The following is a 20,495-nucleotide window of genomic DNA, read 5'->3' on the forward strand; positions in this document are numbered from 1 at the left end:
TTATATGTTATCTAATTAATTTATTATACACCAATTTATTGTTGTTACAATATTAATATTACAATAAATATATTTAAAAAATAATATAAATAAATATATCTATGAAAGTATTTTTAAAAAAAACTAAAAAAAAAAATAACAACTAAACTAAACTACTAAAAAAAACTAAACTATTATTATAATTTTAGAAAACTTATTACCAGTATAGTATTTTCTAACATGTATTGATTAAAATAAAATAGTTTTGTTTTTGTGAATGGTTGATCCACTACTATTATAGATCAACTGTTTCTTTGGAGAGAAGTTGGTTTGAAATTTAGATCAAACAATCATTTCTATGATTTTGTGGCCCTCAAAATGACGAGCATCTGTAGGTAATTAAAAAAAAAACAAAAAAAAAATTCATTTATGAATTAATAACTAACTGTATGATTCGCGATAAAATTGAATTCGACAAAAAAATTGTTTTTAATTTGAGTATAAGATGTGGGAGGAAAGCCCTATTTCTTGGTTTTTTTGAAATAGTTAATCGCATGGTTTAAAAAAATCCAAATTTAACTGATTTTTGTGTTTTTTCGATCGAATTTTTTTTTTTTTTTTGTAATCAGTCCTTAGGAGATTTTAGACTCAACATCATCACTTTTTTTAAAGGTAGTTTATGGCATTATGCAATCAAAAATTTACCAGATCTAAACAACATTCACCAAAAACAAAAGTTAAAATTAGAGACCACATATGATGATATTTTTGTTTGATTAATCTATAGATCTACAAAATTTTTGTACACCTCTTTATTTTGTTTTCAAATAAATAAAATTATTATTTAATTTTAATTTTTTTTTTAAATAGTATAAAAAAAAAAAAAATTGTTATTATAATTATCTTTTTGTTATTATTGTTGTCAATTATTATTGTTCATTTTCTTCTTTTTCATCATCTATATTAATATTTTCCATATTACTGAAAGTTGGAGATCCTGGATTTGGATTATTATCGGTTTGGTTGGACTTGGCCTCTTCGGCATCGGAATCGAAAGTAGCATGGATTTTGCCAGAGTAGGCGACCTTGGATTCGTCATCTTCGAATCCACTGTTTTTGTTGGAGGAGTTCTTGGAGGAACGAGATGCAGCGATCGAACTCTTGGATCGGTTGAAAACATCACTGGATTTATCACCAGTGGCAATACGAAGGAATTTTGGAATGAAAAGAATCGACATGGAAACAGTGGTGATAAAGAGTGCAGCGGCACTAATAATAGTTTGTTCGGAACTTCTGGTCTGTGGTGATACCATCAGTGGAATAACAATGAAACAAGAGAGTAAACCGACATAGAGTGTATGTGCAATTGGTTTACTTTCGTTGAAATCTTCGATATCGACAATACGGATCTTCCAAGATACGAAAACACCAATGATAATAAGCAAACCGAAAACAGCGAGAATGGCCAACAAAATAGAGGAGCCGTTGCTATCCATACTGCAGATATCTTGGAATTCGTAGGCTGCTAGTTCCAGATCGGTATCTGGACCGAATGCTTGGGTAACACCGTTGTTTCCAATTGATGGTGCAGTCAACAAACCGAGCAACACTACGAGGATAGCAACTAAACCGGCAACCCATGGGAATAAATGTAAGTTTGTAATCTTAATAACACGAAGCTCTGGATTGTCGAAAATTAACCAAATACGAATATTCTTTACTACCATACAACCAACCATCACAGCATAACCGATGGCGAGGAACCAGAATCTGGCATTACATGAACCGTTCGATGGAGTCAACACATATGTGATAACACCAACATATGTCAATATACCACCGAATATGATGGTCATCGAGAAGATTGGACTTGCAGATCTAATGGCATGGGTATTACGGAAAATGTAGATAGCGACAATAGCTACTACGGAGAGAATGATCAAGATACCGGCAGTTATAGAGAAACCGTATAATAGATTGTTATCGACGTCGATCTTGGTGAGAGGAATCGAATAGTAACCACGGTCATTGGTTCCTGGGTATGGTGTATTGAAAGCAAAGTACTGACCGTTGGACATACAGTTGTTCTTGGCACCTGTCAAGGGAGGGTTGAAAAGAGTACTATTCAAATCAGCCAACTGTCTATTGAAATCATTACAATAGTATGGGTGTTGAAGTCTTGGAATTGTAGCAAGTCTTTTAACCTCGTCAGTAACTTTTTTTTGAACTGCTTCTGGTACCTATTAATATGAAATATTGGTATTAGAATAGTCTTGAAATTGTAGTAATTCAATTATCTATATTAATTAACTTACTGTAAATGAAAAAGATGAAATTTGAATGAAATTATTTGGGAAATCACCATAGTCTTTTCTGGAGTATGGGGAATCTTGGACAATCAAATTGACGAAATTGATAAACACTGAACTCCAATCTAAAACGATTGACATACCAATGTGTTGTCCGTAGATATTCTCCTGAGGATAACCGTTGGTACCAAGACCAAGACCACCACGCTTCATGATGGTATGTTCAGCAGAGAAATCGTTCTGGTTGTTGACAAGCAAGTCGATACCGTCATCGATCAATCGGTTGGCAGCACCAGTCGACTTGTCCACTGAAACCCAATCTCCAGTATTATAGATGTCAAGTGAAACGGTACCATTCGATTGACGAGCACCAACAAAGAAAAGCTGCACAAGTGTAGTTTGGAACGTATGGAAGACCTGGTGCAACACATCCCAACTTTCCAGTCTTTGTCATGAGTCCAGCAAAGAAACCGGTAAGATAATAATTGATACCGATGTTATAGGTGAAATAGGAAAGATTGGTTGTGTTGGTCAAACTACCACGGATAAGGAAACGCACTTGAGGATTGTTGGTGGCAAAGAATCTGGTTGGTGTGGCCATCTCTACAGAGGAAGCAACTATTCCATTGTATCCTTCGGCGATCAATCTCTCTACGGTTTGATTAAAAATATCTGGTGTGATCAATTCAAACATTTTAATTTCTGATGAATTGAAATATCTTTGAGTTTTGATGAAACCATCGTTGATCTGATAATTGAATCCAAAATCCATATTATCAGATGATGTAAGAATGGCAACTTTTAATTGTGCCGATAGTACATTTCTATAATTTAATACAATGAAAAAACAACAAACAAAATATAAAAATAATTTAGACATATTTTATTTGTTATATGTATTAAAACAATATATAATTATTATTTATTATAGAATTTAAAAATATATATATTTATTTCGAAAAATATAATATTTATAAATATTATATTATTATTATTAAAAAAGTATTATTACAAGATTATTATTTATATAAATAAATAAAAAAGAAATATATAAATACAATGAGACTAAATATATCTGTATATGGATAAAATTAAAAATACAAATCTTGTGGTTTTGTGATGAAAAGCGATTGAGTTGTCCAAAGACTGAAAAGAGTGATTGATCAAATTAATGATTTATTTGAAACTTATTATTAATAAACATTGTACACGGTATCGCATACAGTTTCTGATCAGTATTTACTATTTTTGATTAAAAAATTGTAAAAAAAATAATATTAAAAAAGGGTGTGCACATTAATGGACACACATCAAACCATATCTATGGCTGACATTGAGATGATGGTAGAAACAAACCTATTAATATAATGGATTAGTTACTTTTAATGATCATTCGCAACTACTTTATTTAATTAATGTGTAGATCCACACAGTTGCCAATACAATGCAAATATTAGATTTAAATGAGTTCGTGTATAGTATACTGTAAAGTGATTTTGTATCGAAAAAAACGATAGAAAGATTATCTAAGAAACCATTATTTCTTAGCGGTCATCAAACAACCAATCAAAATAAGCGCTGCATCTTTAAATCTAAGATACCTACAGCGAGATCACATCTCCACTGTCGTCTTTTTTTGCAAAACGACAAAAATAGTTGATCAATTGACATAATAAAACAAGGTCGTATCTATGATTGTTTTTTTGTATTGTAATTGCGTCATTTCCCACTAAGAAACCAACCACCTGATTGCAACACAAACCTTTGCCAACTGGTAATTGACCAAAACAAAAAACAAATTAAACCACACAAACAAAAAATAAATATTTTTTTGGGCATTGTGCAAGTTGGTATGAGTGGGTCGCACCATCATCCATACCATCAAGTTTCAAAAACAAAACAAAACATTTAATTAAACAAAACCCAAAAAAAAAAAAAAAAAAAAAAAAAAAAAATGTCAAAAACAATCAGTTATTCGTGTGCGGTTTTTTTTTTTTGATCAATCGTTTTTTTTTTAAGTATTAATATTTTTTTATGTTTTTTTTTTTTTAATTTTATTTCTCATAATTAATTTAATGAAGGAAATTTCTATTTCCAGTGAAAACCATTGGAATTCCAAATTTGTCGGCAGCATCAATTACTTCTTGATCTCTGATACTACCACCTGGTTGGACTATACAACTGACTTGAGCTTCGTGGGCAGCGTCAATGCTGTCTGCGAATGGGAAGAAGGCATCCGAAGCCAAAACTGATCCTTTGACCTTGTCACCACCGACTCTGACACAGATGTGTAGAGATTGGACACGGTTTGGTTGACCGGCACCGATGGCAACGATTTGATTGTCGTGAGCGACGACGATAGCATTTGATTTGACGTGCTTGCTGACTCTCCAGGCAAACAAGAGGTCACGCATCTGCTCGGCGGTTGGAGCGACCTTAGTGACGACCTTCCAGTTCTTGCAGGCCTCATCGACACCACCAATAATAATTGGGTTTGGTTGTTGGAGGAGTGCACCACCGGTGATAGTTCTGACGTCGGGTTGAGCAAAGGCGGCTTGGGTGGCGGCCTCTGGAATTCTGAGGATTCTGAGTTTCTCCTTCTTGGACAACAGCTCCAGAGCTTCTTTCTCGTAGTCTGGTGCGATGATGACCTCGTAGAAGACACTCTTGAGTGCTTTGGCAGCGTCCAAAGTCAATGTACGATTGAATCCGAGAATACCACCGTATGCCGACTTGGGATCTCCGTTGAAGGCACGAACGTATGCCTCTGCTTGATTCTCATGCATGGCGAGACCGCATGGATTGGTGTGCTTGATGACACAACAGGCGGTTCCACTGAATTCACGGACAGCCTTCAGCGCGGCATCTCCATCGAGAATATTGTTGTAGGAGAGAGCTGGACCGTGGAGCAACTCGGCGTTGGCAATACCACCGACACCCGGCAGCGAGTAGAGAGCAGCCTTCTGATGTGGATTCTCACCGTAACGCAAATCGTTCTTCTTCTCGTATAATGGTACAAAGGTTTGTGGGAATTCAACGGTCTTATCACCGGTGGCAGTCTCCAATGTCTTTCCACCCTCCAGGCTGACGGTCGACAAGTATTGGCTAACGGCGGCATCATATTGAGCACCATGTTGGAAAGCTTTCAATGCCAACTTGCTTCTCTCCTCCAAAGTAATAGAATCGACTCCACTCTTTTGGATTCTTTCACCGATCCACTTGTAATCATTTGGATCAACAACAATAATAACATGTTTAAAGTTTTTCGATGATGCTCTGAATTAATTGGACAAAAAATAAAATTAATATTATTATTTTGTTTTCAAAAGAACACTAACTTTTGTAGTTTATCTTTAACTTTACCTGATAAGAGTATGTCCACCGATATCAACGTTTTCTAATGCATCGGCCAATGTGGTCGATGGTTTTGAGATGGTCTCTACGAATGGGTAGAGATTGACGGCAACCAATTGAATTGGGTTTATATTGTGTTTGGCGAGATCGGCTTGATGCTCTGGCAGGTCGGTTCTGGCGAGGAGAGCACCGTGTACACGTGGATGCAAGGTCTTTACACGACCGTCCAACATCTCTGGGTACTCTGTGATATCAGAGACCTGTACAACTGGCACACCGGCATCGACCAACGACTTTGAAGTACCGCCAGTCGAGATGATCTTGAATCCAGCTTGAGCGAGAATCTTACCGAAATCAACAACACCACTCTTATTATAAACACTTAATAATGCTTGCATAATTTGATTATGTTTTTATATCTATTAATATATCTATTAATATATCTATATCTATATATGTATATGTATTTATTTAAAATATATAATTATATAATTATATATATAATTTGTTTGTATTATTGTATTGTGTGTGTTTAACAACAACAATGATAACAATAAAAAAAAGAATGAGAGAAATTAGTTGTGTGTTAGAACTTTCGTCGTTTTCATGTTAATTTTATTCGTTTTAGGGGTGATCTGTACTGCAAAACCAAAAAAGAACACAAAAACAAAAAACAAAAAAAAAAAACCACATAAATTATAATGCTAGCCGAAATGGTTCATCGGGAATAATTTAAAACCATCAAATTTTTTGATATCTCATTTTGTATAATCCCAAACTCCACCAAATTGAATGTAATATAACACGATTTTAATCAATTTTGATTCCTTTTTGTTTTAAAATTAAAAATAAAATAAATAAATGTTCAAATAAATAAATACAAAAGAAAGAATTTAATAAATAGTAAAAGAAAAAAAAAGAAAAAAGATATAATTGATTTGTAATAACTAACATTGAATCGAATCAATATATATCTATCTATTTTTTCATTTTTTTATTCATTTCTTTTTCCATCTCTTCTCTAAAAATTTCTGAAAAACTCTTTGGTTGTTGATTTTGTTGTTGCTGTTGTTGTTGTTGTTGTTGTTGATGATTTTGTTGTCTATAGTTATAATTGTTGTTATTATTGTAATTGTTATAGTTGTTATTGTTATTGCTTTGACTGTTATATCTGTTGTTGTTATTATAATTGTTATAGATGTTATTGTTATTGTAATTGTTATATTTGTTGTTATGGTTATTGTATGGATTTCTAGTATTGTCTTTAATCTCTGGATGCTTATGATTATCCTTAAAGAGCTCTCTTGATTTATCTCTCAGCAGCAATGAGAGATATTGAAATCTTTTATTTGAAGCCAACTTCTCTACGAGATTCTCTTCGAGCATCTTAAAAGCGAATCCTCTTAAAAAGTTTTGAAATATCATTTTTGACGTGACTTTATATTATATGTATATATGTGTATGTGTGTGTTTATTGCAATGCTGCTGTGAGTTTATATTATATTACACCGCTGTAGTAGTAGTAGTAGTAATTATAATAGTAGTAATATTTAACTTTGTTGTTTATTCTATGATTAAAACAAAAAATAAATACAAAAAAAATAAAAATGTGAAAAAAAGTTGAAAGTGAAATTTGGTGGCAGTTTTATCATTAATTCGATAACAGTCATTTAAAATATGTTAAATTTTTTTCAATGATAGTGGTTGAGCTGTTTTTCACAAATTTTTTTTTAAGTTGTAGCAATAGAGATTAATATTATAAAATATAATAAAATATCAAACCTACTTGGATTTTAATAAAAATTAGATAATAGAAAGCATTTTTATAGTAGATTTAGATTATAAAGTTTTATTCTTGAAAATAAATTTGAAAGAGTTTGGCGTTTATTTTTCGTTAGGGAAAATGAGTTTTCCAATCTTCATCGGAGTTCGGAGCAAACTACACCAAACCCGAGAGATCAAAGAATACAGGGACAGACATATTTATCAATGTTATGAAAGATTCAATCAAATTCTCAAAGATCTTCAATCAAAAATTTGTGTTCAAAAAATGGTTATTGTAATATGGGAAATTTATATGAGAAAATCAATGATCAGCAACTAGCGGAATAGATATTTAACAAGAGACCCTGATTAACTAGGTTAAATAAAGTTATTATTATTTTGTGTCTAGCTTAATTAACTTTAATATTATTTAGTTGATGTTGATTTATTCAATCCAAACTGACTACATGAACAACTAATGATCAATCATTGCTGCTGATTTTGTTTACAAATTTTCAACTTTTGATAAATATATTTATTGATAAATAATAATCAACAATATTTATAAAAATGAATAAAGATGTCTGTTTTCTGATCCAAATTTTTTAACATTAAATTCAAAAAATACATGTTTGCTATAAAAGTGAAAGTTTAAGTTTATAAAATGCAAATATTTTTTAGCTTGAGCTTTATTACCAGGCTTTGGAGGTTGATTATTTAACATATGTGTAGGTTAGAGAGAATGTTTGTATGATGTCATATTAAAAAAAATACTCTACAAACCCTATTTCATATCTAATTCATTCACCCCAATACTACAGGTAGTAAAATGTGATAAAAATAGTACTATTTTGATAAACATCTATCTGATAATGAGTTTTTTTTTCTTAAATAAACTTCATTTTATCAATTATAGTTGCAAATAGTTAGAAAAGGAAGACGATCATTCTTTAATTCTCCTAAATTTTTAATTAATTTTAAATAAATTAATTTTTTTTTTTTAAAAATATAATTATAATTAAAAAAAAAAGTATAAAAGGGTGATTAATTCATTCCTTTTAATCAGTTTTGAGGTGATTGATATGGATCAAAGGATCATATCATAATACTTGTAAGTAAACTTTTTTTTTTATTTCTAAATTCTTTTTTTTAATATTTCTAATTTTCTACTATTTTTTTTTTAAAAATTAAAGATATGTACCCACCCATACTCAACGGCAATGTTAGGAATATGGAAGATCCTCCGCCATGTAAGATTCCAACAAAGCCACACTCCAATTGTGCCAATCAACTTTAGACATCTCACCAGACAGTCGCTGGATATACAGATGGTATCTAATAGTTAATAGTTCTACTTATAAAAGAAATGAGCGATTTGACTTGAAGTAATACCACTCTTTGTACTCTCCATTATTAAAGTGTAAATGTCTGGTAAGAATTAAACGTTGAAGGCTTGGTTGATCAAACAATGAACTTAAATTCATTCAACAAGTAAGTCGAATAATTTTTTTTAAATTTAAAAAAAAAAAATTTTGCATTTTGAAAATTTTTATAAATTACTGACTATTTATAATTTTTTTTTTTAATTTTTTTTTGCAAATTTCTCTGTCATTCAAAATAAAGTTTCATATCTTTGAAATCTTTTTTACTTTCTAAAGCTCAATAAATAAAATATTAATTTTAATTTTATTATTATTTTTTTATTTTTGAAATGAATTATATGATAAATCATGTAGTTTTTTAAACAAAGGAAGACTGTATTGTATTTTTTTATAAATATAAATTATCTAAAACAAAAAATTAGAGGATTGCTAATGTGTATAATTATAAGTACAAAAATAAAATAAAAAGATATTTATTTATTACCCCTTTATTTTATTTCATTGATTTTCTCTTTTTAAAACAAACTAAACCAGCTTCTTTTGTAAATTTAATAAAGAATCTTGATTTAATTGTGAATACCAAGATTGTGATGATTGCTGCTGCTCCGACGATTGAAACAACGATGACGGTAGGTAGTAGCCATTTGAATTGTTTTTGGCTGGTCGATTGGTTCGAACAGGCATCGTCGCTGTTGGAGCGGTCCGGTTTCACGAGCAGTGAGAAATCAGGGTCGAGAATACATTCATTGCAATAGGGGAAGTTGATTCCAACGATGATCGAAGTGGGACCTTGATTCAACACCTGTGCGACACTGAAGGTGGGACGACCATCGGAGAGCACCTTATCCATGAACCGACCGTACATAACCACACCGTTATGTTCGAACGACAGGTAGTTGAGAGTGGTTTCACCGAATGTGTTGATCAGCGTCTTACTGCATGGATCCGAGGGATCGTAGTCGCTTGGCAACACCATATTCGATTCGAGAACCACTTGGATCGTATTCAACTTGCCGAGATACCGCCAATTCTCTACTTTCACCGAGAGTTTAATTGTGTCTTTCTCCATTTGGAGAGTGGAGCCTGCGAATTGCAGCTGTGTCGCAACATTGAATTGTTGAATGGTGTAACTGATATTCGCTGTTTCGAATAGCGTGTAATATCCAAACTGTGAGAAGTTCTGGTAGTTTGTTACCCCGGTGAATGTCCAATTCTTGAGTGCCAGAGTTCTTATTGTTTCTCGCACGCCAGAGAATTCAACGATGGAACGAAGTACAAAGTTGAACTTGACATCGGAGGTGTCAGAGTCGTTGGTGGTTATGGTTGTACCGTCGCCAGTTGTATTCATTGTGATGCCGGTACCACTTTGTTGGATGTCTGCACAAGCTGCACCAACATAGCCTTTATAGCACAGACAGAATCCGTTCTGACAGAATCCATGACCGTTGCAATTGCTATCGCAAGTAAATTCACCTTCATACATGAAATAGTCCATCGCTTTCCAAGAAACCAGGTTGACAATGAGTGAAACATTTTTCGGGCCTGGTGTTCCCGGTGTATCCAAATTGCAAACGATCAACGAGTCGCTGATATTCTGAATTGCACAATCTAGCTTGCCGATTGTGACTGAAGAATCGTTGTGAATCGGACCAAAGCTACCGTAGAGAGTGACAAGTCCACCTGCCAACGGACATGATTTTATCGCTGTTATGAAAGGAAATGTTCGTTTGAACCAATAGCTTGTCGTTGTTGAGGCAATCGATCCATTCGTTAATTTCGTTGAAACGGTGACAGTGTATTGATTTTCTGGAATGCTATCACCGTAGAGAAGACACTCGACGGCATCGCCACTGACCGTTGTTGCATAGCATGGAAGCTGACCAAAGGTAATGGAGATGTTGACAGTCGATGAACCAAATGATTTACCAATGATAAAGAAACTGTATCCCACGTTACCATAGGGATAGACTGAGATGTTGTACACAATCGGACCAGACTCTTCCAGTGGCAAAATAAAATTTTGATTGATATCCAACAGTGTGAAATTAAGATATCCTTTCGAAAGCAGAAGATTGTAGTAGGGACCGTTGGCAGCTACGTTGATGATTGAGTTGGCGCGTGGATATGATACAAAAGGTTGTTCCAACGGGTTGGATGTTGATGGGAAATAGAGCAAGGTACTGGTCCAACCCAAGTCGACACCGGTGATAGTGAGTGAACTTAGTTTTGAGAGTTTCGACAAGCTAGTTACTTTTGCGGTGGTACATGGTGGATATTGAGAGGTTGTCCAGCTATCTTGGTAGTTGTTAAAGTTGTTTCCAGCGATGTAGGAACGAGCAATAGGATCTCGCAAATGACAAACATAACAACTTGGAAGATCACCACTCAACAAATTATTACCAAGTTTACTATAGGTGTAACAATATTCCGATGGAATAGATCCAGTAAGTTTGTTTCCAAACACCTCAAGAGCGAAAAATCTTGGATTTGGAGGTAATTCACCAGCTATTTGATTTCCATTCAATCCAATAACAGATAGTAAATTATCTGAAAATAGTGTTAAATCTATCATTTTTGTAATATTACTAGAGGTAAATGTACTAAAATTAATTAAACAAAAATGCATATTAGTATTTTTAAATAATAACAATGAATGTTGTGTTAATTAATTATTTACAATGATGCCAGTTCAGGGTGAAGTAAAGAGAATGGTATTTCACCATTTATATTTAAATTACATTTATCTATTGTTCTATATATATAATAAGAAATTAACAAAAATAATTAATAAATAAGTAATAAAAATATTATTTATAATTACTTACATTTGAGGTATCAGACTCATATTCAAAAATTTTGATGGTGTTTCAAAATCGATACCTTTTAATGTTCTATAAATAAAAGAGTAATAAATATGAATTAGTTTGGTTTAGTTTAGGATGGTTGGGAAATGGTTTAATTAATAAAGAAAGTAAATACTTACAAAAATTTTATATTTAATGCTTCAAATGGAAAGTTTGTAATGGTTACTTTGTTTACATTATTATCGATAAGTGTTAAATCGTTTATATCGCGCCAAGTTGACATATTGCTAAAGTCAGGCGGGGAAATGAAATTCGGTCCAAATTCGAAAACTCTATAGATTTTAAAGTTAAAAAATGATAAATAAATTGATTGATTCCAAGATGATAAACATAACTATAGAGCTACTACTTACACTTGTTTAAATGAACTAGATGAAAAACCAGTCAAGTCTGGTAAAGATGATAAATGACCAAAAACACTCTCTGGATATTTCCAATTAGTATCAGGAAATGGTGTTTTACCAGAAAAATGAACATCTTTTCTATATATACTGTCAGTTGCTGTGTAATCACTACAATAATTAAAGAAATTTATCAGTATATTTTTTCTTTAAAGCATTTGGTTAATATTTACAAATATTGTATGTATCCAAGAGCTCTTGAAGTTATAGTACCACTAATTGGATTATTACGTAATATCCTTTTTTTGATTAAAATAAAAATAAATTAGAAATTAAATGTGTTTCTAGAAAATGCAGTCAGTTTGTTTTTAAAACAAAGAAAATACTTACAATCTAATATAATATAGTGCTACATTATCTATTTTGGTAATATTACAACGATTACATTGTCTAAAAAGGTATTTAAAATGTTTGTGTTAATATCAAACCCTAGTTGTTTGGATGTTTATGTAATGTTAACTTACAGATATTTGACATTTGGATTATATTTATTTAAGTCAATTAGGAATGTACTTGGTGGTTCGACAGAGTCGAGTGCCAATGAATATAATTTTGTAAAGTTTTCAAAAAAATTTGATTGAATAATGGTTGATCCTGTTCCATTTAGAGCACTATAAGTAAAGTAAGGAAGGTTTAAATAGATTAAGTTAAAAACTACTGATTATTCTTAATCAATGATTGTTTTTACAGATTTCTTTTCTTTACATACAGATTTCTTACACTTCCCGAATCACAAAGAATAATAGAAGATTTCGAGCATATAGATGTTGTATTTGGTGATGGATAAAAAGATGATAAATTAAAATAACTTATAATTTGTAATAGATTATCATCTAAAAATTGTGTGTAATTAGTTTATTAGTATGTAAGTGGGTTGTTTATTATATTTGTTAATTGGATTGATCAAACACGTACATTCTGTTGAATTTGTTATTTGTGCAGAAGAGACATATATAGAATTGCTATTATAATTAAAACTACAAATAAATATAAATATAAATATTGAATAAATAAATCTAGATGATTCTATCATATTAGTTATAGATATATATTTATTTCTTTTTTCTAACTAGTTAAAAGATTGCAAAGATAATGTTTTCAAAAAAAAGTTTGTGTTTGCAAAAGAAATAAATATATAAAGCTAGCTAACTTTGAATGATGAGAATTGATTGACTGGGCATGCACAACATAACTTAATAATATTAATAATACCAGAATTAAAAGTGTTTTGTTATTATTAATAAAGCCCGTTTTTTTTTTAAAGAATTTTTTACGACGACCATTCACCAAAAAGATCAAAGATGGGGTGTTTTTTATTTTTGGGTGTTTAAATCAGATCATGCCAAATTCTATTGATGAATTGGATGATCAACCCTATCTCCTTTAAAAAATTTAAAAAACCGATAAATTTCATCAAAAAAAAACAAATATTCAAAAACCAGGTCTTACCCATTTGTGATCACCCAGTTTTTTATTATATGTGATCACGCAAACAAATTAACAAGTATTTTCTTTGATTTTTTGCAAAGCCTAAAAATGAAAATCAACTTTATAATTTGACATTTGTGAAATATAAATTATTTGTAACATATATCTATTTAAATCTATTATTTATAGTTGTGAGTTAATAATGAATAAAACTTAGTTTTAATGTTGAATCAAGATTTAAAGTCATAAAAGAAGTTCATGCTGTTGTTTCTCACATGTAGTTATAGTAATAAAGTTCGAAAAAATTTTAAGATTGTTTTTTTTTGGATATAATTTTCCATATTTATTAAAGTGATATTAATATAACAAATGTTTTCGATGTGAGAGTATATATATTTATAGGTGAGTTACAATAAGTAATAAGATATCTTATTATTATCATTTCTTGGAGTTGAAGGAGAAGTGATGTGATGAGATTGTATTGTATTCAGTTTGTTTGTTTGATTTTGTTTGTTTGATTGTTAGTTAGTTAGTTATGACAATAATGATTTAGCTGAGTTTTGTTGTTTGATTGATTGATTGATTGATTATTTGTTTGAATAAAGATTTTAAATATTATTTGTTTTTAAAAAAAGATACTTCATTCTGAACTACGTAGATGGCGATTGGAATAATGGGTTGGTACCTTGATTTGGATTTGGAACGTAGAGTGGATTCTCTGCGCTTACAGCCATCTTGGCAGCCTGACTCGACTTCCAGGCATCGTAACCAGCCTTACCACCGAAGGCGGCCAATGCAAGAGCGGCAGCACCACCGATGACAATACCGGCGATGGCAGCGGCACCAATGGCAACACCAGCCTTGACGGCAGCCGGTTGACAATCGAATGGCAGTGGATCGTATTCATGATCCTCACATTTCTGAGTCTCGAAATTGCAGACACCCTTGTTACAGGCGGATCTTCCTTGTGGCACGCAAGTCTTGTTGTACTCGATACAGTCGCCGGCACGCAAGTCACAGACACCGGTGATACAGAAGTTCTTGGTTGGACACTCACGTTGTTTGAATCCACAGGTACCGTTGTTGACGAAGCAAACACCGATCTCACAGACGGTCTTGTTTGGACAAACCACAGGGGTGAATACGCAACCGACGCTGGCACTACATGTGTCGACGGTACATGGATTGTGGTCGTCACACACCATCATCTCGTGGCTACATTTACCCTGAGAACAGCTATCGATTGTACATTTGTTCTCGTCGTCACAATTGACAATCGGGACTTGATCACATGTTCCAGTCTTGTTACAGGAGGTGGTGAAACAAAGTGGATCGGTTGCAGTGCATCGCTTGACAAAGTCACATGTTCCGTTGGCATTACACAAGTCGTCGGTACACAAGTTGTTATCATTGCAAAGTGGCGATTCAATACATTTTCCTGGATTGTTTGGATCGCATTCACTCTTGGTGCATTTATCCTTTGGCACGCAGCTGGTGGTGGAAGTACACGATTGGCAGTTGGGAATCTTGGTGAATACACAGGAACCGTCGGAGGTGGAACAGGAGTCGGTAGTACATGGATCGTTGTCATCACAGATCTTCATGATGTTCTGGCAACCCACTCCCTCCATACAAGAATCGGAAGTACATGGATTCTTGTCGTCGCAATTCAATGTTTGATACTCACAGGTGTTGTTCGATACCTTACATTGGACAAACTTCTTACAGGTGGATTCCGGACAGAGATTGGTGTAGGTGCAACCACCCAAATTTGAATTACAGACACCATCGAAACAACCTTTGATACAATTGACTGGGTCGGAATTACATTGTCCGCTCTGAGTATTACAGGTGTAGGTTTGACATGGATCGCTACCCGAACAATTCTTGGGAGTATGGATACACATCACCTTAGGGTCGAATTTGGTGAGACCCGGTGCCAATGGTGTTGAAGGTGGTGGACATCTGTCAGTGGTACAAGCATTCAAATCGTCACACATGGCATTGCTACAACACGAGCTTCCGTCACCCTCGCAGACACCACAATAATCGGTGTATCCACACTTCAATTCCAACGATGTGGAGATTTGGATGTGCGATTCAACGGTGTGACGTTCACAATAGAAAAAGTCAAAGTGAGCGTCTCTACCCTTGGTGAGATATGGCAAGTTGTCGAGGATGATCGATCCCGATGCAGCATCGTGGGGACCACCCAAGTCAAGAGCGAGATTGCCTTCGATGAACACCCAGACGTCGTCGTCACCGACAAAGTTGAAAACTTCACCACCCTTGTAGGTGAAACGTGCACTCAGTACCATACAGAAATGGAAATTCTGAACGTTGCCGGCACCATCTCTGTATTGGACGTGTCCGGGGTCTGCACCTTCGACATCCCAACCCATTTTATTGATGGGGAAGAATGCATCGTTTCTATAGTAGTAGATATCCGGTGTGGTGAGATTCTGTTGCAATGTGAGGTTATATTGAATGGGAATGTTGATACCGGGTGTGCTTGTGAACCAACTGTCAAAAGTTGTACTGTTGTGAATGATTGAATATTTGGAAGGACTGTTACCACAACAGAAAACCGGCTTTCTCTGTGCACTCAAAGTACTTTGAACCAAATTTTTGACAACTATATTTGGATTATCGACCTCAAAATCTGGATTTCTCTGAGGTGTATGATCAAAAATATTAACCGACATTTGGACTGTATCTATAATATTAAAATAATAATATTATTATTATTGGTGAAAAAAGAAATTAATTAATTTGATATTTTTTTTAAAAAAGTTGGTTGATTGATTACATACTCTGAGAATACACTCTATAAATACAGAGACATACTATTAATAAAATAAAGTATCTCATTTTTTATTGTTATTTTATTTTGTTTTGTTTTGTTGTTGTTATTTATTTTAAGAAAATATATTTAGTCCCTACAATGGGAAACAATTATCTTTAAATTATTTCTATTAGATTATTTTATTTCTATTTTATTATTATAAATCTAGAAAACTATTTATTATTCTTTAATTATTAATGATGAATGGAAATTATTGATCAATCGTATCTTGGATTGTTTTATTATTGTTTGGTGTTTGATTGATTGTTATTTTTAATTTATTTAAATGATGATAAAAGTGGAGTGTTGGTTTTTTTATAATTTGTAGTTGGTTTGTTGAGAATTTTGAATTGGTTTGGTGATGGCGAATGGTGTATAGGTTGACCAAAGTAAGTTACCAGTAGAAGACAACTAGTATACAATATATAACCAAGACTGACACCACAAAAAAGCAAAAAACAATTTATAAAAACAAAAAATAAAGATACAACAATTAATTTTATGTTGGAAAATAGAATTTTTGTTATTTAAATAATTCTATATCTTATCTATTGATCAAAATAATTTGAATATTAACAGTGATTGAGATTGTGATGTTATATTGGTTTATTGTTGTTGTTGTTTTTTTAATAGAGGTTACCAACTTGTTGGTTTGTGTAAGAGGTGGAAACAAAACAAAACAAAAATAAATAAATTACTAAATTATTCTTTATTTTATTTATATTTGTTTCAGTTTTATTAATAACAACCAAACTAAACTAAACACATCGACTTAAATGATGGTTGTGATGAATTATCAACCAACAGTAATCACCCACCTATATATAAATATAAATATATATTTGATATAGAAGTAAGTGGTGGTAGTAATAGAACTGGTGGTTGTGGTTGTGGTGGTATTAAGAGTAGAGCGCAATAACAACAATAACAACAACAACAATCATCAAAATTTTTAATAATCTAATTGTATCACTTAACTGATTAACAATCAACCCAACCCAAACTACCCACAAAAAGTTAAATCTAAATTCCAAATCAACACCAATAACCAATCATTTGGAATAGTAGTAAGTGATTGTAAAGCAATCTGAGGGAACATAAATGAAATAAAATGTGTCTATTAATATCTGTAAGAACACATATATATTTACTATTCCATTAACAACATTCTATTTCATAAAGCGGTGGTGGTGGAGTGATGGATGCGGAATACTTTTCTATACGGTGCAGTCAGTCAGTCAGGCATTTATAAACATAATAGTGTTTAAATACCACCTGCTGCTGCTGAAAACCTTGTTCATTCTATCAATATCGAATAACTTGATTTTGATTTCATCAATTGTTGGGTGAGTGTGTTGCTTTTCACTCAAACATATTTATATGCAAATAAATAAATTTGTGTGAGTGAGTGTGGGTGTGTGAGTGTGCAAGTGTGTTTTATATATATGTCTGTGTGTTTTCTTGTGATTAAAATATGGTGTTACTTAACTGATGTAAAAGCAAAATAATTATAATTGATATAATGTTTGTGGAAATGCTTTTAAATTCATAACCTTACACAACAACGATAACCATTATAAAAATTTAACTTGTTATATCAACATTGATCTAATCAAACCATATTTATATAATGAAAGAGTGTGAGAGAGTGTGTGTATTTATATTTTTCAGAAATCATGATTATAATCTCAACTCTCAGTGCTTTCATTTTGGTAACCATTTTTAAAATGGTCAAACATTATATATACACTAAATCTAGTAACAAAACACAGCAACACAACACACCAACAAGTGTTAACAAAATAAATCTAAACACAACAACAACAATACACAATTTTATTATTGGATTATTTATTTGTTATTTGGAAACAAATAATTTTTACTCTCTATGATTTTGATTGTTATTGTAATGTTGAACCCACCAATTAAATTATATCGTGTTTTATTATTACAATTATATATAAATTTTGTTGTTGATCCGGAGGAAAGTTCTGATCAACTCGATGTGAAAGAATTAATAGAATTAAACTTTACCATTTTTAACACATTAATGCTACAGTCGTCATGTTTGTTATAGAAGTTGGTTGTGTGTGTGTGTATGATTGTTCATCTAATGTTGTCAATATATATATTAAGTTCAAAAGAAATAAAATAAAAATGATGGTGATTCAACACTCAACAATAACAACAATAACAAAAACACATCTCAATCTTGAATCTTGATTAGTTTAATAAATAATTTTAATACAGAGATGAAGTGCATTCAATACACCACCTAAATAAATATACAACAACGAACAATATGTGGGGATAAAAAGATTTTAAATGGGTGGAAATGGAATTGGTGATAATGGGCAGCGCTGAACCATCAAAACCACTTACTATTATGATTTAAATATATAATTCACTTTGCAATACCTTTTGTATTAAATTTATTATTAAAAGAGTGTAATATTATTGTTATTATTGTAAGAAGTGAGATTTCTGTTAATATTTTAAAAACAAAACCAAAAGGATTGTGTGTTGGTTTGGAAAAGATATACGATCTTTGATTGAGTTTTATATCTACTAAAAATTGTATCAGGCGGTGGTAGTGGTGGTAGAAAAGATAATTTGGACAATGCATTATGGCTTGATTCTATTCAGTTTGTTACACGCAAAATCAAATAAAACATATCCTATACATATTAAATGATAATAATATTGTTTTTCATTTCAAAAAAGTGGTAGAAAGATCAGGTATTATTGTTAGTTAAAGCTGTAGAGGTGTATTTGATCAAATTATTATTTGAGTTGTGTTGTTGTTGGTAATTACTGAATTCGAATTAATGTGTTTGGGAACAATTTAAATTTTTGTGGTTCGTGTTTTGTTGTTGTTTGTGAATCTATTGTTACTACTTCCTCCTTTACTTCTTTACTTCCAGCCAGTCTTTATTTAGGTTATTGGTTGTGATTTAATTGTATATATAAATAAAAGATGTGAAACAGAAAGTGTTGTTTGGTATACCAATACTAACAACCTCATCATCATTATCATCAACAAATCTTCTTCACTCTCCAAAATTTAATTTAAGATTATCGTAGTTACGTTAAATTTAAATTATATATATTGGAATGGGATGGATAAATTTATCAGGTGAAATTTGGTTGGGTGGGAGTTGAACTGGTGAATTATATATATAAACTATGCAGAAATCGTTGGGAAAAACACACTCCATCACACATTCGATTCGATTCTGGAAAATAAAATATGAATCTGGTTGGTTCATATTCAATAGACAGTTAAAACAACTTGTTCACAATCTTGAATTGAATCGATCGACAAAAATTCATAAATAAACAAACAAACAAACTCTTAAAATAATTGAAGAGGAATTTAAAAATTTTAACGAGTTAACGTAATGACAGAATATGAAAAGAAAGATAGGATAATTATAAAGTTGCTGTTGGTTGTACAATCTTATCGTACAATTGTCTTATAAGACAAACCAACCACCCACAATGAAATAAAATTAAGAAAGTTGAGTTTGTGAAATCTATAACATGATTACAAGGTATTTGATTTGAGATTGATTTGATTTGTTATTGATTCAAGATGATCGATGATCATCATTAGAAAAAGGTTACACTTACCAACACTTAAACCAAATGAACCTGATACACCAATTAAAAATGGTTTGAAAACATAGCATGTGAAGGTGTTTAATATTCTTGATTTTAAAGACTGCTGTTGTTGTGGTTGCAGCTGATGTTCACCATCGCCCAAATATGTATATATCGAAGATTGTTGCTGCTGCGAGAAATAATTTTGTCTATTTAAATTCTGTACATAACTATTACTTCTACTTAGTTTACTTGGTATATAATTACTATAATTATTATTGTTACTACTATTGTTATTATTGTTAATACTACTGCTTGTACCACTTGATGAACCAATACCAATATTTGATTGACTGCTATTACTACTATTATTGTTGTTGATACCGCCACTCTGATTGATATTACTACTAGAGGAATGTGATGATTGACTATTTAGATTGGAGGAAGATGAGATTGTTGAACCTCCGGTATTACTACTACCTGACTTTGGTGATGAAGGAGGACCTCCACTTCCATCTTTATCTAACTGTGACAATGACATATGTAATAATATATATAATCTTTAA

The 20,495-nt window shown here is 32.0% G+C and overlaps 6 protein-coding genes across 6 annotated transcripts; all 6 read right to left on the minus strand.

Moving 5' to 3' along the window:
* Positions 1 to 908: 908 nt before the first annotated feature.
* Positions 909 to 3,959, minus strand: PPL_08455 (class C G-protein coupled receptor; the record flags this gene model as incomplete). Its single annotated transcript, XM_020579272.1, has 5 exons — positions 909 to 2,219; positions 2,295 to 2,608; positions 2,664 to 3,112; positions 3,491 to 3,530; positions 3,890 to 3,959. 5 exons carry the CDS (start codon positions 3,957 to 3,959, stop codon positions 909 to 911), a joined length of 2,184 nt encoding a protein of 727 aa, XP_020431111.1.
* A 401-nt stretch (positions 3,960 to 4,360) lies between these two features.
* Positions 4,361 to 6,040, minus strand: purH (bifunctional phosphoribosylaminoimidazolecarboxamide formyltransferase/inosine monophosphate cyclohydrolase; the record flags this gene model as incomplete). Its single annotated transcript, XM_020579273.1, has 2 exons — positions 4,361 to 5,564; positions 5,652 to 6,040. 2 exons carry the CDS (start codon positions 6,038 to 6,040, stop codon positions 4,361 to 4,363), a joined length of 1,593 nt encoding a protein of 530 aa, XP_020431112.1.
* Positions 6,041 to 6,620: 580 nt separating this feature from the next.
* PPL_08457 (uncharacterized protein) lies at positions 6,621 to 7,623 on the minus strand (the record flags this gene model as incomplete). Its single annotated transcript, XM_020579274.1, has 2 exons — positions 6,621 to 7,078; positions 7,593 to 7,623. The coding sequence occupies 2 exons, from the start codon at positions 7,621 to 7,623 to the stop codon at positions 6,621 to 6,623; spliced, it is 489 nt and encodes a 162-aa protein (XP_020431113.1).
* Positions 7,624 to 9,281: 1,658 nt separating this feature from the next.
* Positions 9,282 to 13,506, minus strand: PPL_08458 (uncharacterized protein; the record flags this gene model as incomplete). The annotated part of the gene is made up of 10 exons (XM_020579275.1): positions 9,282 to 11,388; positions 11,466 to 11,540; positions 11,614 to 11,679; positions 11,772 to 11,924; positions 12,006 to 12,164; positions 12,227 to 12,292; positions 12,384 to 12,443; positions 12,518 to 12,664; positions 12,965 to 13,015; positions 13,493 to 13,506. 10 exons carry the CDS (start codon positions 13,504 to 13,506, stop codon positions 9,282 to 9,284), a joined length of 2,898 nt encoding a protein of 965 aa, XP_020431114.1.
* Positions 13,507 to 14,131: 625 nt separating this feature from the next.
* On the minus strand, positions 14,132 to 16,352 carry psiJ (PA14 domain-containing protein; the record flags this gene model as incomplete). Its single annotated transcript, XM_020579276.1, has 2 exons — positions 14,132 to 16,197; positions 16,319 to 16,352. The coding sequence occupies 2 exons, from the start codon at positions 16,350 to 16,352 to the stop codon at positions 14,132 to 14,134; spliced, it is 2,100 nt and encodes a 699-aa protein (XP_020431115.1).
* A 2,202-nt stretch (positions 16,353 to 18,554) lies between these two features.
* PPL_08460 (uncharacterized protein) lies at positions 18,555 to 20,470 on the minus strand (the record flags this gene model as incomplete). Its single annotated transcript, XM_020579277.1, has 2 exons — positions 18,555 to 18,601; positions 19,960 to 20,470. The coding sequence occupies 2 exons, from the start codon at positions 20,468 to 20,470 to the stop codon at positions 18,555 to 18,557; spliced, it is 558 nt and encodes a 185-aa protein (XP_020431116.1).
* Positions 20,471 to 20,495: the final 25 nt, after the last annotated feature.

This window comes from Heterostelium album (genome assembly GCF_000004825.1).
Source record: "Heterostelium album PN500 unplaced genomic scaffold PPL_scaffold8, whole genome shotgun sequence".
NCBI lineage: Eukaryota > Evosea > Eumycetozoa > Acytosteliales > Acytosteliaceae > Heterostelium > Heterostelium album.